Source organism: Sciurus vulgaris (genome assembly GCF_902686455.1).
Source record: "Sciurus vulgaris genome assembly, chromosome: 2".
Lineage (NCBI taxonomy): Eukaryota > Metazoa > Chordata > Mammalia > Rodentia > Sciuridae > Sciurus > Sciurus vulgaris.
This window is the reverse complement of record NC_136462.1, coordinates 90,254,545-90,269,238: the sequence shown is the minus strand read 5'-3', so window position 1 is coordinate 90,269,238 and position 14,694 is coordinate 90,254,545. Positions and strand designations below refer to the sequence as shown.

General features: G+C 44.1%; 1 protein-coding gene across 1 annotated transcript in view; it reads left to right on the top strand.

Moving 5' to 3' along the window:
- Positions 1-14,694, top strand: part of DNAJC17 (DnaJ heat shock protein family (Hsp40) member C17) — a 32,309-nt gene that overhangs the window by 12,872 nt on the left and 4,743 nt on the right. The window contains exons 2-10 of the mRNA XM_079129027.1: positions 7,070-7,139; positions 7,432-7,490; positions 7,726-7,813; positions 9,826-9,911; positions 10,138-10,234; positions 10,750-10,793; positions 12,038-12,115; positions 12,679-12,759; positions 13,220-13,330. Coding sequence (XP_078985153.1) covers positions 7,070-7,139; positions 7,432-7,490; positions 7,726-7,813; positions 9,826-9,911; positions 10,138-10,234; positions 10,750-10,793; positions 12,038-12,115; positions 12,679-12,759; positions 13,220-13,330 — 714 coding nt within the window. The remainder of the gene's footprint in view (positions 1-7,069; positions 7,140-7,431; positions 7,491-7,725; positions 7,814-9,825; positions 9,912-10,137; positions 10,235-10,749; positions 10,794-12,037; positions 12,116-12,678; positions 12,760-13,219; positions 13,331-14,694) is intronic.

Genomic DNA, 14,694 nt, shown 5'->3' with positions numbered 1-14,694 from the left:
ATTAGTATGTGGAAAATTCTGAAACTGATGATGCATCCATTAGACTCTAGAAACCTTTTACTGAACCATGCTGTCTCCTAGCTTAGAATAGTATAAAAAAGCAAGCACCCTGTTTGTTTTTTATTTTTTTACTTGTATTACTTAAAAAGTAATCCAAATTCATTATAGAAAGTAAATATCAACTGTTAATAACCCTGTCTTTCGGGGATTTTTTTGTATTTTCATGTGGCAGGAATGAAAGTCCTGGCTCCTTATTTGACCTTCTCTGATTCTACTCTGATAGAGGTTTGGGCTGTTTTGTTACAGCTTGGGAATAGTGGAAGTTTAGACCTCCCCCTCCCCCGACCTGCCATTCAGCCTTTAATGTTCTAAGAGAAGCCAGAGCCAGTGTTGTTTCTGTAGTGTTTGACTGGAATAGTATAATGTTTTGATTTTTTTTTTTTTTTGTTTTTTTGGGTACTGGGGATTGAACTCAGGGGCACTTGACCATTGAGCCAAATCCCCAGCCCTATTTTGTATTTTATTTAGAGACAGGGTCTCACTGAGATGCTTAGTGCCTCTTGAAGTTGCTGAGGCTGACTTTGAACTCTTGATCCTCCTGCCTCAGCCTCGTGAGCCGCTGAGATTACAGGTGTGTGCCATTGCTTCTGGCCCTGGAATAGTATGTTTTTTGTTTAATGTAATGACTGTATGATTTTCCATCAAATGGATTTTCAGTATCATAATTAACTCCTCATTGTCAGTTTCCTCATTTATAAAATGAGGATAATAAGGATTTCTACTTCAAAGGGATTTTAAGTGTTAAATAAGTTAATACTTGTAAAGTACTTCAAACAGAACTTGTCATATGGTAAGCATTGTATAAGTGCTAGCTACTATATTTGTTGTTGTTTTGGAATTTAAATAATTTCTAACTTTCCTCCATTATGAAAAAGTTATACATGAATAGCCACATTTATAAATATTATATTAATTTCTAGATATTTCTTTAGAATAGACTTTTAGAGAGGGCTTGTTAGGTTAGTGGGTCTGAACTTTTGAAAACCTCCTGATATGTACTGCCAGAATCCACCTTTAGGTAGTTTTTAATTTTATTAACCATTTATATTTTATTATGAGTTATCTCTGTGTTTTATCTCCTTTTTCTTATAGTTTGTTTTTTCCCTTACGTCTCTGCATGAGTTCATTATAGAGTGAGGATTGTGTTGTCTCTCATAGTTCATGCAGAAAATTCCCTCAGTTTTCATTTTCTCCTGCCTTTTAATTCCCTCTGTGATTTTCTTTTCTTTCTATCTTTTTTTTTTTTTTTTCTTTTTTTGAGAAGGGGTCTCACTATGTTGCCCAGGTTGGTCTTGAACTCCTGGGCTCAAGTGTTTCTTTTGCCTCATACTCCAGAGTGCTGGGACTACAGGCTCATGCCATCATATCAAGGTTGTCTGTGATTTTTGACTTAGAGGAATACTTTTGTGGGGGTGGGGGAATGACACGTGTGTGGTTTCTTTCCTTGATTTTATACTTCTCATCCTGAAAGCAGATTAGTAACCCCATTATTTTCTTTCTTTTTAATCATTTTAGTTTTGTTTTTTAAATTAAATGTTTTAATATATCTGGAATTATTTTGGTATATGGTTGGAGATGAACATCTAACTTTTTTCACTTAATATAATAAATTTTAATAATACCTTTTACTATATATTGAATTTGTATGAATCTGTTCTTTTCCTACAAATTAGAAAATTATTAGTTTACTTCGACTAATTTTTTTTAAAAAAATTTACATATTTATTTTGGTAATGGGGATTGAACCCAGGGGTGCTTAACCACTGAGCCACATCCCAGTTCTTTTTAATTTTTATTTTGAGACAGGGTCTCACTAAGTTGTGTAGGGCCTTGCTTAATTGCTGAGGCTGGACTTGAACTCACAGTTCTCCTGCCTTAGCCTTCCCAGTCACTGGGATCATAGGCATATGCCACTGTGCCCAGTAATTTTTATTTTTATTTTTATGTCTTAAGGCACCTCTCTTTTAGATGTAGTTCTTGCTGTGTTTCCCAGACTGGTTTCAAACTCTTGAGCTCAAGCCATCTTCCCACTTCAGGCTCTGGAGTAGCTGGGACTGCAGGTGCAAGTCACATGCCTAGCTCTTTATTACTGTACCCCCCCCCAGGGGGGGTTGAATTTTTTTTAATTAACCAAAGCATCCTCTAATGAAAACCATTATTATTATTTTCGGTATGGAATTGAACTCAGGGGTACTCTACCGCTGAGCCACATCCCCAACCCTAGTTTGTATTTCATTTAGAGACAGGGTCTCACTGAATTGCTTAGTACCTCACTGTTGCTGGGGCTGACTTTGAACTTGAGATCCTCCTGCCTCAGCCTCCCAAGCCACTGGAATTACAGGCATACACGCTACTCCACCTGGCAAAAACCATTATTTTTATTTCCATGTTTTATTACACTCATGACCCTTTCTGTTCTCAGTACCTTTTCCTTATTAAAACAAAACTTTTCTATTTCTCCTCTGAACTGGTCGGGGGCTTGAGAAGTCCAGGTGTTTTTATACTCTGGACTTTGAATGTCCTTTCTGGCTCTCTGCCTGGAGAACCCCATCACCTTTCTTTTCTTTTTTGGGGTGGGGGTGCTTGGGATTGAACCGAGGAGTGCTTAACTACTGAACCAATCTCCAGCCTGTTTTATATTTTATTTTGAGACAGGGTCTCACTAGGTTGCTTGGGCCTCACTAAGTTCCTGAGGCTGGCCTCAAACTTGGGATCTTCCTGATTCTCCTGCCTCAACCTCCTAAGTTGCTGGGATTACTGGTGTGCACTACCACACCTGGCTCCACTCACCTGTCAAGACCCAGTTGAATATTGCCTTTTCTGGGAAACTTTCAAGGCTAAATTAGCCACTCCCTTCTCTGTTTCCATTCTTATGGACCACTTTTGTGGCATCTCACATACTGGCATCTTCTCTACTAAGCTTTGTCTTCCTCTTCTGTGTCCTTCTGTGAACATTCCTGATTTTTCTTTGTATTCCCATAGCCCACATCAGCCCCTGCATATCTAGATGCTTCTTTAATGGACCTAAGAGGTATGGTAGATTCACTGCTGCAAGGAGGGGTTTTCAGAGACCTCCTTCTGCCCTTAGTCATAACCTCCCTGGGAATGAATACCAGCTAGTCTTCACTTTCAGAATGTCACCTCTCTCCCATGCCCAGCCAGTGCATGACACTGGCAGTCCCCCCCCCCCCCCCCCCACCGCCTTAGAGGAGCTTCAACATAGAATGTTCTTACATCTTTATTTTATTTTTTGAGGTGCTGGGGATCGAACCCAGGGCCTTGTGCTTACAAGGCAAGCACTCTACCCACTGAGCTATCTCCCCAGCCCTGTTCTTACATCTTTAAAAGGTAGTTTGGAGGCGGGTGCAGTGGTGCACGCCTGTTACAGAGTGGCCAGCACCCTGACAGAGCAGGTTCCTGCTCAGGAGGTGAGAGTTGCTTGAGAAAATGAAAAGTCTGAAATAATCAGTAAGAGATTAAAGACAAAGCCAAAGGTTAAATTTAAAAAGTGGAGTGCCTCATGGGTTTTCTAGTCCTGATAGTAATTGGAACTGAACCACTGAAAAAGGCCCCAATTCTTTATTTAAGGGGTCATATATCAAAGGCAGGGATAAGGTTTCAGTGGGAGGAGTTTTGATTCAGTACTTGGTTCTCTGTGTGGCAGGGGTCTTGCAGTAAACGGGTTGATTGCTCTTTGGCATGTTACACCCATCTTGGGGAGGCTGTGCTTAAACTTGGGTGGTGAGCAGGTCAGGGAGCCAGCGTGAAGTGGGCAGTCTCACACTAGGGGATTTCCACCTGGGAGTTCCCAAGACAGAACTTCCCTGCCAATGGCTAGAACGTTGGTCAATTAACACACATGGTTCATAGATGACTCCCAGCATGCCTGTAATCCCAGTGGCTCAGGAGGCTGAGGTAGGAGGATGGAGAGTTCAAAGCCAGCGTCAGCAATTTAGTGAAGCCCTAAGTAACTTAGTGAGACCCTGTCTCAAAATAAAAAATTAAAAAAGGGGCTTAGTGACTAAGTGCCCCTGGGTTCAACCCCTGGCACCAGGAAAAACAACAAAAGAAAAGGTGGTTTGAAAATTGAGGCACAGGCCAGGTCTTGAGGGAATGGGGGTCCAGGCAGTTGTATTTGGTTGTGTGGGAGGCTGGGGACAGGATAGGGTTCACCCACGTAGGGAGTGAGATAAGGTAAATAGGACTACTAGTTAACTCAAATAAAATTTCATGAGGTGTTATAGACATTTGTCAAACACATTCTGAAAAGAAAATTGATAAGGAAGCGAATTAATATGTAGATTAGCCTTTTATTGTTAAATAATTTTTTTTCAGTTTGAACAGTTTTGTTTCTCTATTTAGTGAAAAGCCAATTATCTCATGGACATTCAGAATGAATTTTAAAATGCAGAACAGTATTTAATATTATTCTTTTAGAATAAAATTCATATAGCATGCTCTCAAAAACAATAGAAAAGAGAAATGAAGGAGGTATCTTTACCCAGCCCACCCTATGCCTTTTTTGTCTTGCTTTCTTTCTGGTACTTTTCATTCTTTTCTTTCCCTTCTACTGCCCCTCCCAGATTTACAAAAAAGAACATATGAACTACTTTATAAAAACCCCATGATATAAAAGAAAAAGTCTTCCACAAAATTCTCTTATATCGTATGGATAGGGCACACCTATTAATCCTAGGACTAAGGACATTTATTCCCAGGGCAGCTTTGCAGGTTGAGGCCATAAGATGTGGGAGAGACTGCTCCCAAGACGCATGAACCCTTCTTCCTGTCTCTTCCCCTCACTCATCTTAAAGTGAAGGCAGAGGGAGTCAGAGAGAGATGGGAGTAGAGGGCCAAGAACCCCATCCCTCTCCTATAAGTGTGCATAGGTGCTTCCATGTGTTAGAGTGACCAAGAGGAAGGGTCAGAAGGACACCCACCATCCGGTTAACCTGGGAACCTCAAAAGAAAACAAAAACAAATGAACTATTTAATAAAGGTAACGAAGCTGAGGGAACCACAGAAGAGGCATATGAATGAAACGGAGAAGAGACAAATGATATGAGACCTAGAGAGTAAAGATGACATTGCAAATGTAAGACTATCCAGAAAGTTTTCCCCTCCCCTTCCTTTATCATTATCATTTTTTAATAGTGAAAACAGAACTAGTAGGTGGGCCAGATGTGTACAGGTGGGTGATTGGAAAGGTAGAAGGCAGGGAGGGAGGCACATCTACTTGCTTATGGCTCAGGGCCTGTCCTGAGAGTCATTCCTATCTCTTTGAACTCAGTCAGGAAAGCCAAAAGAAAGGCTTGGGTTGCCCTGGCAAGTGAAGGTGTGGGGCTGGCCATGGCCCAGCAGGTGGCAGCAGACCCACAAAGGTCATGGACTTGACAGCTGGCTCTAGAAGTAGGAATTGAGTCAGGAACCTGCCCAGTAGGCCTTCCCCTGGCAAATGCTAGCTGCCTGCCTCTGAAGGTCCTTATTTAGCACACTTGGGTGTAGAGGTATTTATTGCTTCCATTTGAGAAGCCTGGAAAGCCAGTCTGCTTAGCTGTTCCTCCTGGAGTTCGAGCAACAGGTAACCTGTGCAGAACCAAAGTGAAGGGTGGGGGCGTTGGGAAGCAGGGACAGATTCTGTGATTTTTTTTTTTTTTTTACTCTACTTTCACTTACAACGACTAGGTAGGTCAAATGTGAAACAGAATCTTGTGAGCTATGATTGCTTATTTTTGCTAATATGAGAAATAGTAGGATTTTTTTTTCTTTTTAATACTGAGAGATACAAAGATGAAAACTAAAAGTGGGACCATAACTTCCCCACTAAGGGCAATGAAAAATGATAGACCTGTTTAAGGTTAAAAGACCTGTTTAAGGTTTGACAGTTTGAACCATAGAAAGTTATAAAATGATAAGTAAGTAAATATTTTCTTCCCCTCCACCTTCATCCTGTCCAAAGGAGACTACCATTAAGTTTTTTTGTTTTGTTTTGTTTTGTTTTTGCAGTGCTGGGGATTGAACCCAGGGCCTTGTGCTTGCAAGGCAAGCATATCCCCAGCCTGCCATTAAGTTTCTTATGATTGCCTTGAGAAAAAAATAAAACAGTACACATGCCCAGGTATCTATAACTTTGTGTGCCATTTATTTTTTTTTAGATTTTAAACCCCAAAGTAATTACACTGTTCTGAACCTTGCTTGTTTCACTCACGTGACTCTAAAGATCTTGGTCAGCACCCAGAGACCTCTGGCTATTGTAATATTTGTGTGTGTGTACTGGGAATTGAACCCAGGGCCTTGTGCATGCCACATGAGCATTCAACCACTGAGCTACATACCCCTAGCCTTTTTTTCTAAAAAATTTTTAAGGGACTTGCTAAGTTGCCGGGTTGTTCTCACATGTGTGCTCCTCTTGACTCAGCCTCCCCAGTAGCTGGGATTGCAGGCATGCCCCACCACATCCAGCTTATTAGAATGTTTTTAATGGGTCTCCTTATTGATGAAAATTTGGCTGGTTCCAGTGGGTGCCTTGTATAAACAGTGTTGCAGTGAACATCTTGTGTATTTGTTTTGGCATAACTCTATGAATCCAAATTCCTAGGACTGAGTCAAATGGAAAGTACATCTTAAAATTTGATGACACAGTTTTCCTCCAGTAAGGTTGCCCTAGCTTCCATGCCCACCAAAACTGTGAAGAGAATAGCTGTTTGCAGGTGGTTATATAGAGACCAGAGTACAGTGCTCCTGCCCCTTTCAGGAACCCCTTTGACACACAGCAGTGGTGAAATTCAGCACTGAGAAGAAAGTAGGCCTGGCTCCTCTGCTGGGCAGCAGGGGTTGGCTCCTTCCATCACTCTTGCCTCCTCTGTTGCAAATCTCTATGATGACTATGAAAGAGGGAGCCAGAAGCATTTCTTTTAGATGGGCATGGGGTTTCCCTTATTGTTTTATCAAGATTTCTCTGTTTGTGACTGTGATAGGAATGGATAATCACATCTTCTGACTTTTCTAGGTGAAGAAGGCATACAGGCAGAAGGCCCTATCCTGCCACCCAGACAAAAATCCTGATAATCCCAGAGCAGGTGAGACTCCAAGCCATGGGAAGAAGAAGACCCAGTTAGTCTCCTGGGTGTTGTGCTAAGCTCTGCATGTGAGTGCTCTGGAGTGTACATGCTCATGGCCTGGTCTGGGCTTCACATGTTGGGCCATGCAGTCAGTTGCTGATGTACTCACTCACTCTTCCTTGCAGGTTTGTCATCTGCTGATGTCAGTTTTTCTGCCCTCCTGTGGCTTGGAAGTGCCTTTTTGAGGGAGCATACCATTGCCAAGTCTAACTGTCTTTCTTCTCTGTTTTTTGGGTCTTTATATAAATAGCCGAACTCTTCCACCAGCTCTCTCAGGCCTTGGAAGTACTGACAGATGCTGCAGCCCGGGTAAGTGCCTCCTTCTGTAACTGAATAGTTCCCAGTGGTTAGAGACCACTGCTGCTTTCAGCCTTGATCCTCTGCCCTCTGCCATGGGGCACAGTCACTGTCTAAGCCCCAGAGACCTAATCACCCACCTGTTGCCCTGATGACTATGGGCTAGGAGGCAATGGCTAGGGAGATTGCTGGGGCTCTGTCCTTTTTCTCTGGCTGACTCACAGCTCTATGTTCCTTCTCCTTCCAGGCTGCATATGACAAGGTCAGAAAAGCCAAGAAGCAGGCAGCAGAGAGGACCCAAAAACTTGATGAAAAAAGGAAGAAAGTGAAGCTTGGTAAGTGACTTCGCAGTGCTGGGTGGGCCTGGAACTTCCTTGACCATTTTCATTCACCTTCCTCACTTTTCTTCCTGGAGCTTCACTTCCAGCAATACAAAGTCTCTTGGCCCAGGTTCTGGGCAAAATTGTTCCGAGAGGTTAGGTCCTAAAGACCCCCTTAGAAATAATAGCAATTATTAAATTTATTTTTAAGTTTAGAAACTTGCTGGAGCTGGAATTTAAACCCATACAGTATGAGTAAAATCAGTATTCTTATTTCTCATGGTAGGCTGGGTCTTTTTTTATTTGTTCCAGTCTCATCCCTGCCCAGAACTTACACTCCTGAAATGCTCCCTCAGAAAAATTCTAAGAGGTCCAGGCTGGTTGCTTTTTTTCCCCCCTTCTTCCCTTCTTCCCGAGGTGTTAATCAAACCCAGGACTTCATGCAAGCTAGGCAAGTACTCTACCACTGAGCTACATCTCTAGCCATAAGCTTTGCTTTTTGAACAACTTTATTTTAAAAATTTTATTAGTTGTAGATGGACACAATGCTTCATTGATTGATTGATTGATTTACTGATTTATTTTTATGTTGTGTTGAGGATTGAATCCAGTACCTCACGTGTGCTAGGTGAGTGCTCTACCACTGAGCCACAACTTCAGCCCCTGAACAGCTTTATTTTGAGGCACTCTTTACATATTGTAACATTGATTCAGTCCAACTGAATGCTTCAGTGATTTTTATTAAATTTACCAGATGTTGCTACTATGACTATAAATCAATTTAGAACATTTTCATCAACCCAAGAAGATTGGTCCAGCATTCTGTACTCAATCTTATCCCCTTCTTAGATGTTGCATATTCAGTGGTTTGTTTTTTTTTTCCCGCCAATATCGGGATTGAATTTGGGGGCACTCTACCACTGAACTACCTCCCATACCTTTTTATTTTATGTTTTGAGACAAGGTCTTGCTAAATTGCCCAGGCTGGCCTCTAACTTGTGATCCCCCTGCCTCAAGCATATGCCACTGTGTCCAGCCCAATTGCATCCATTTCTCTATCAAAAAAAAAAAAAAAAAAAAAGGTGGAACCACACAGGGTGGCACATGCCTATAACTCCAGCAACTTGAGAGGCTGAAGCAAGAGATTCATAAATTCAAGGCCAGTCTTAGCAACTTACTTAGGCCCTAATCAACTTAAAAAACATCTCAAAAAATGAAAAGGACAGGGGATGTAGTTCAGTGGCAAATTGCCCCTGGGTTCAATTCCCAGTAGAAAAAATTTATAAAAAGGTAAGGGGTGCCTGCGAGTATAAGTCAGTGGTAAAGCACTTGCCTAGTATGTGACTTTGATTTCCAAGCACTGCAAAAATAAAATAAAAAGAGGTCCAAGGTAGGTAAGTATGCAGAAAGGAAAGCAGTGAATCCCAGACCTGAAAGAAGGCTTTGTGGTGGCATCTGGCTAGACACAGGACCACAAGCAAATTTCCCTTGGGAGGCAGGAGGGCTCTAGGACCTGGGGTACCCTGTCATAATCTGCCCATCCCTGCAGGAGCCACTGTAGCGAGGATCACAAGTAAGGCTTGGTAAAGGTGAGTCAAGTGGGAGATAAGGGAGACAATGAGAACTTGAGCTTAGTGGTGGGAAATGAATCAAAGCCAAGGCAAGCTTGGTTAGGCAGTGGTGCCAAACCACAAAAATAGAGGCCAGCAGCTCTATCCGTGGGCATCCCTGACTTCAAGGCCCTGAGCTGCTGACATAAGTGCCCACCTGCACCCTTTTCACTGCATGGAGAGGACCAGCTCAGTCAGTGTGAACTGTTTTAACTCTTCTAGCCCCTGGTCACTTGACTGGAACCCATTCCTCTTCTGTGCTATGACCTTTCTTAGTGGAAAGTAACTTAGGGGCAAATGGGCATGGTAGGAGCGGGCAGAAATTACTGTGTGGTCTCATCAGCCAGAGCTATGGTGATCTGAGTCAGTGCAGAAACTGTGCAGACCAGCAATTGAGTCATTCAACCTTGGACCTAGACCTGGAAGCTCGGGAGCGTCAGGCCCAGGCCCAGGGGAGTGAGGAGGAGGAGGAGAGCCAGAGTACCAGGACGCTAGAACAAGAGGTAAGCCCAAGGGCCATCTGCTGCAGGAGGAGGGGGTGGAGGAGGGATTTGGGTGATTATTGTAATGGGGAGGACTTGTTCTTTCCACCTTCTTCTGTGGGAGATGGGTGATTTGTTCCACCCACAGGTTGCTGAGCCCTAGCGTGCAGGTGGGACCTTTACAAGGTGAATCAACCTGAAATTGGATCTGCACAGAATTGTCCTCCCTCCGCTCCCTGCTCTATAGATTGCACGCCTACGAGAAGAGGGTTCCCGACAGCTGGAGGAGCAACAAAGACTGATCCAGGAGCAGATACGTCAGGGTCATGAGCAGAGGCTAAGAGGTGAGAACACCATTCTCTCCTATCTCTCCTTAAGGGCAGCTCCCCCTTGCCCAGAGCTAGTAGCTGTGGAGGCTTCCACCTCCTGGAACCCTGTGAGCACCCCATGGCACCCTATTCCAACATACCAGTCATTGGGGAACTTTTTTTACTCCCCTTGGAATCTCCTGCCATATTGGTTTTAGTCCTAAGCAGAAGTAGCTCTCATTTGGAAGAGTCCACTGGAGTAAAGGCCCTGGGGTACTTTGCTTCAGTGGGGCCTCCTGCCCCCAGGAAGTGCTCCCAACTCTTTGGAGATAGCTAACAAGTGACATTCAGGAGGTGGCCAGGTAAGCCACTTTGGGGATGGGGTGGGATGACATGCACTGTCCCCACCAGGTGCCTCATTAGGGTAGGGCAGATATTGCCCTTGGTCTGGAGTGACCTTTTCTAGATCCTCTAGCTTTTGGCTGCCTCCCCTATGGGAGAAAATCAGACTCCCTCATATTGTACCTTTCGTCTTTTCTCAATATTTCTAGGAAAGGTAGAAAATACTGAATGCAGAGGAACTCCCAAACTAAAGGTGAGCCTGGGTGAGATCTGTGGGCTACCTCATAGCACCTCCTCTTCACAAGAACACATGGTTCATGTGGTTTTAGGGGTCCTGTTCAGTGATACTTGGTCTCTAAGATAGCCACATCCTTTCCATCCTCCAGCCTCCTAGAGAACAGGACTGCCCTCAGAATTTGCCATGGAAGCAGCTCTCAGGTTTGGTGATTGCAGGGCAGAGCATCCCCAGAAGCCCTCTAAGGAGAGTGACTTACAGGGTGGAAGGCATTGCTGAGAGTGAGCAGGCTACCCTGCCTCTGTTTTCACCAGGAAAACATGTTTTTGGTGGTGCTTGGAAACAAGCAAGGCATCTGCTCAGTTGTGGGTCTGGTCTTGTTCAGCCAAAGGTCAGTTTTTTGTTTTTTGTTTTTGTTTTTTTTTTTGCGGTGCTGGGGATCAAACCCAGGGCTTTGTGCTTGCAAGGCAAGCACTCTACCAACTGAGCTATCTCCCCAGCCCCAAAGGTCAGATTTTTTAAAAATTTTGTTTTAATTAGTTATACATGACAGCAGAATGCACTTTGATACATCGTACATAATGGAGTATAATTTCTCATTTTTCTGGTTATACATGATATAGAATCTTACTGGTCATGTAGTTATATATGTATGTATATATGTATGTAGGGTAATAATGTCTGATTCATTCTACTATCTTTCCTATCCCCACACCCACTCTCCTCCCTTCACTCCCTTCTGTCTAGTCCAAAATACCTCTATTCTACCTTACCCCGCCCCATTGTGAAGTAGTATCTGCATATTGGAGAAAACATTCGGCTTTTGGTTTTTTGGGATTGGCTTATTTCACTTAGCATGATATTCTCCAGCTTCATCCATTTACCAGCAAATGCCATAATTTCATTCTTCTTTAAGGCTGAGCAATATATCTCACTTTTTTTTTTAATCCATTCATCTGTTGAAGGGCACTTAGTTTGGTTCCATAGTGATTGATTGGTTCTCTTGCAAATTGAGCTGCTATAAACATTGATGTGGCTGCATCGCTGTAATATGCTGAGTTTTAAGTCCTTTGGGTATAAACTGAGAAATGGGATAGCTCTGTTAAATGGTGGTTCTATTCCAAGTTTTCTGAGGAATCTTCATACTGCATTCCATAACAGTTCGCATTCCATAACAGTTGCACCAATTTGCATTCCAACCAGCAATGTGTGACTGTGCCTTTTTTCCCAAAGGTCAGTCTTTAATGATGCTGTCTTTTCAGTTAAAATGGAAGTGCAAGAAGGAGGATGAGTCCCAGGGTGGCTACTCCAAAGATGTCCTCCTGCGCCTCTTACAAAAGGTATGCCCTGCTGACTCTCTCCCTTTCCTTGTCATTCATCCCACAGCTTATCCCAGACCCCAGGATTCTTTATGCCCCTAAACTTCCCTTAACATCTCTATCCACTTTTTCTTGTTTTTATTTCTTGTTTAGGCTGACCATGCGACAGCCTGAAGACTTTTCCCCAAGATATGGTCCTCTTGTCCCTTAGGTTGCTATGTGCTGCCCCCAGCCAGGTCTCTCCTTCATCGCCCGTCTAGCCTTTACCTTGGAAACATGGGCTTGGCTGAGCGTGCTGGGAGAGAGGGGTACATTTCTGGCATGAAAGCCCTATCTTCATGACTGCCTTCAACTAGCTGAGGCAGCTGTTCCATTGCTGTCTCCTTTGCTATCCTGCATTTCTGGAAAACACTTTTTTTCTTCCTCATCTCTGACCTCATTTCTCTGGACCTCTAGCAATAAAAAATTATCCTCAGGCTGAAAATGTCCTAGTGGGCTCCAGGGCAGCCCAGGCTGGTCTCTGGCATGTGCTAGACATGGCCAACAGCCTAGTCATGCTTACTGGGACATCCTTGTCTCCACAGTATGGTGAGGTTCTCAACCTGGTGCTTTCAAGTAAGAAGGCAGGCACTGCTGTGGTGGAGTTTGCAACTGTCAAGGCTGCGGTGAGTCCTGCCTGGGACTTGGGGGTAACTGGGGTCCCTATCATTCTAGGACAGGGGACCACTTTTGTGGACCCTCTAAGTTGGTGATCCATACTCCCAAGCAATCTCTGGGCCATTCCAGAGCCAAGAATCTCTCAAAGACCCCCTGAGTCCTAGGGTGAGTGCTCTGACTTTTAATTTGATGTTGGTTGGCTATATACCCTCCTTCACCCCTCCAGGATGTGAGTCCCACCTTCCCACCCTTCATGCTCCTCCTTGCTCCCCCAAAGCAGAAAATTGATCCCCATCACTCTCCCATGAGGAGCATCAGAGTTTTAGCACACCATCATTTGTGGTAGTTGAGGTTGCCATCTCTGTTTGAGGGACTAGAATGTTGGTTCTGGTCTTTCTGTTGGATAGAGAGTACCATTTTAATAGTTGATTTGATGGATGAGATGAGGACTGGGTCTCTGTTTGGCAGGAGCTGGCTGTCCAGAATGAAGTGGGCCTGGTGGATAACCCTCTGAAGATTTCCTGGTTGGAGGGACAACCCCAGGGCATGGTGGGTTGCAGTCATCCAGGACTGTCAAAGGTAAAGAGCCAGGCCTCACCCAGCTGGGCCTGATCAAGGTTCAGGGATCTCTTCTTGTTTGTGCTCTTCTCAGGACCTTTCTTTCCACGTTCAGATTGGCAAAAGTAAAATGAGACTAGCAGGTTCAATCTCATTGGAGGGCTGTGACTCCCTGTTGACCCCTTTTCCTTTCTTTTTTTGGCCTGGTGCTGAGGATCAAATCCAGACCCTTCATGTATGTACACCACACTCTACCACTGAGCTACACCCCAGCCCAACGCAGTATCTTTGGACCTTGCTCTCCTTCCACTTCTGTCTCCTACTGGGGCTGTAATTCTCATCCAGAGGGCACACAGGTTGCTTGATCGTAGTTTGAAGTATTTGGAGCTTAGATGACCCAGTGCTGCAAAGAAGGGGCTAGTGACTAGGGCAGCTGTGTCCTTCTCTAGCTCCTCAGTTTTCCAGTGTCTCCGATTCTCCAGTCAGGGGCCAACTGTGAAGGGGCAGCATCTCCTATAAAAAAACACTGGCCCTTTGCTGACCCTGGGGTGCCCCCAACTGGTGGTGAAATGTGCACCTTCCACCAGATGCTAGCCCAGTGCTGGCTCCTAGACCTCACAGCTCCATGAAGCCTTGTGTTTACCTGCTTCTGTGACCCTGCTATTTTCTAACCTAGTTTCAGTGGCTGGGGTTGCATAGTTTCTGGGCACAACTGCCCCTACATTGTGGGACATATTGCTTTGTGGGCAAGATCCAGCAGCTTGGCTTTTTCCTTTTCTGAACTGATCTTGGTGCTTTTTTGATATGTCCCTGGCTCCTCAATAGGTCACCTGTTTTTCCCTTTTCCTATCTGAGGGACTAGAAATTTTATGGCTATGTGTTCCAGACACCGGACAGAGGAAGAACATGTAGTCTGACCCCAACTCAAGACCCTGATTGAAAAGACCTCATTGCCAGGCACAGTGGTACAGTCCTGCAATCCCAGAGACTTGGGAGGCTGAGGAAGGAGGATCTCAAGTTTGAGCCCAGTTTCAGCAACTTAGTGAGGCCCTAAGCAACTTAGCAAGATCCTGTCTCAAAATAAAAAATAAAAAGAGCTGGGGATGGACTCAGTGGTATAGCACCTCTGGGTTCAATCTCTAGTAGAAGAGATAGAAATAGAGAGAGAGAGGGAGAAAGAAGACAGACACAAACCTTATTTCATGCCTTTAAGGGAGACAGAGAAAAAGTGGGTGTGGTGGCACATGCCTGTAATCCAGCCACTGAGAAGGCTTAGGCAGGAGGATTGGGAGTTCAAAGCCAAAAGCAAGGCACTAAGCAACTCAGTGAGACCTTGTCTCTAAATTTAAAAAAAAAAAAAAAAAAAAAAAAGGGGCTGGGGATCT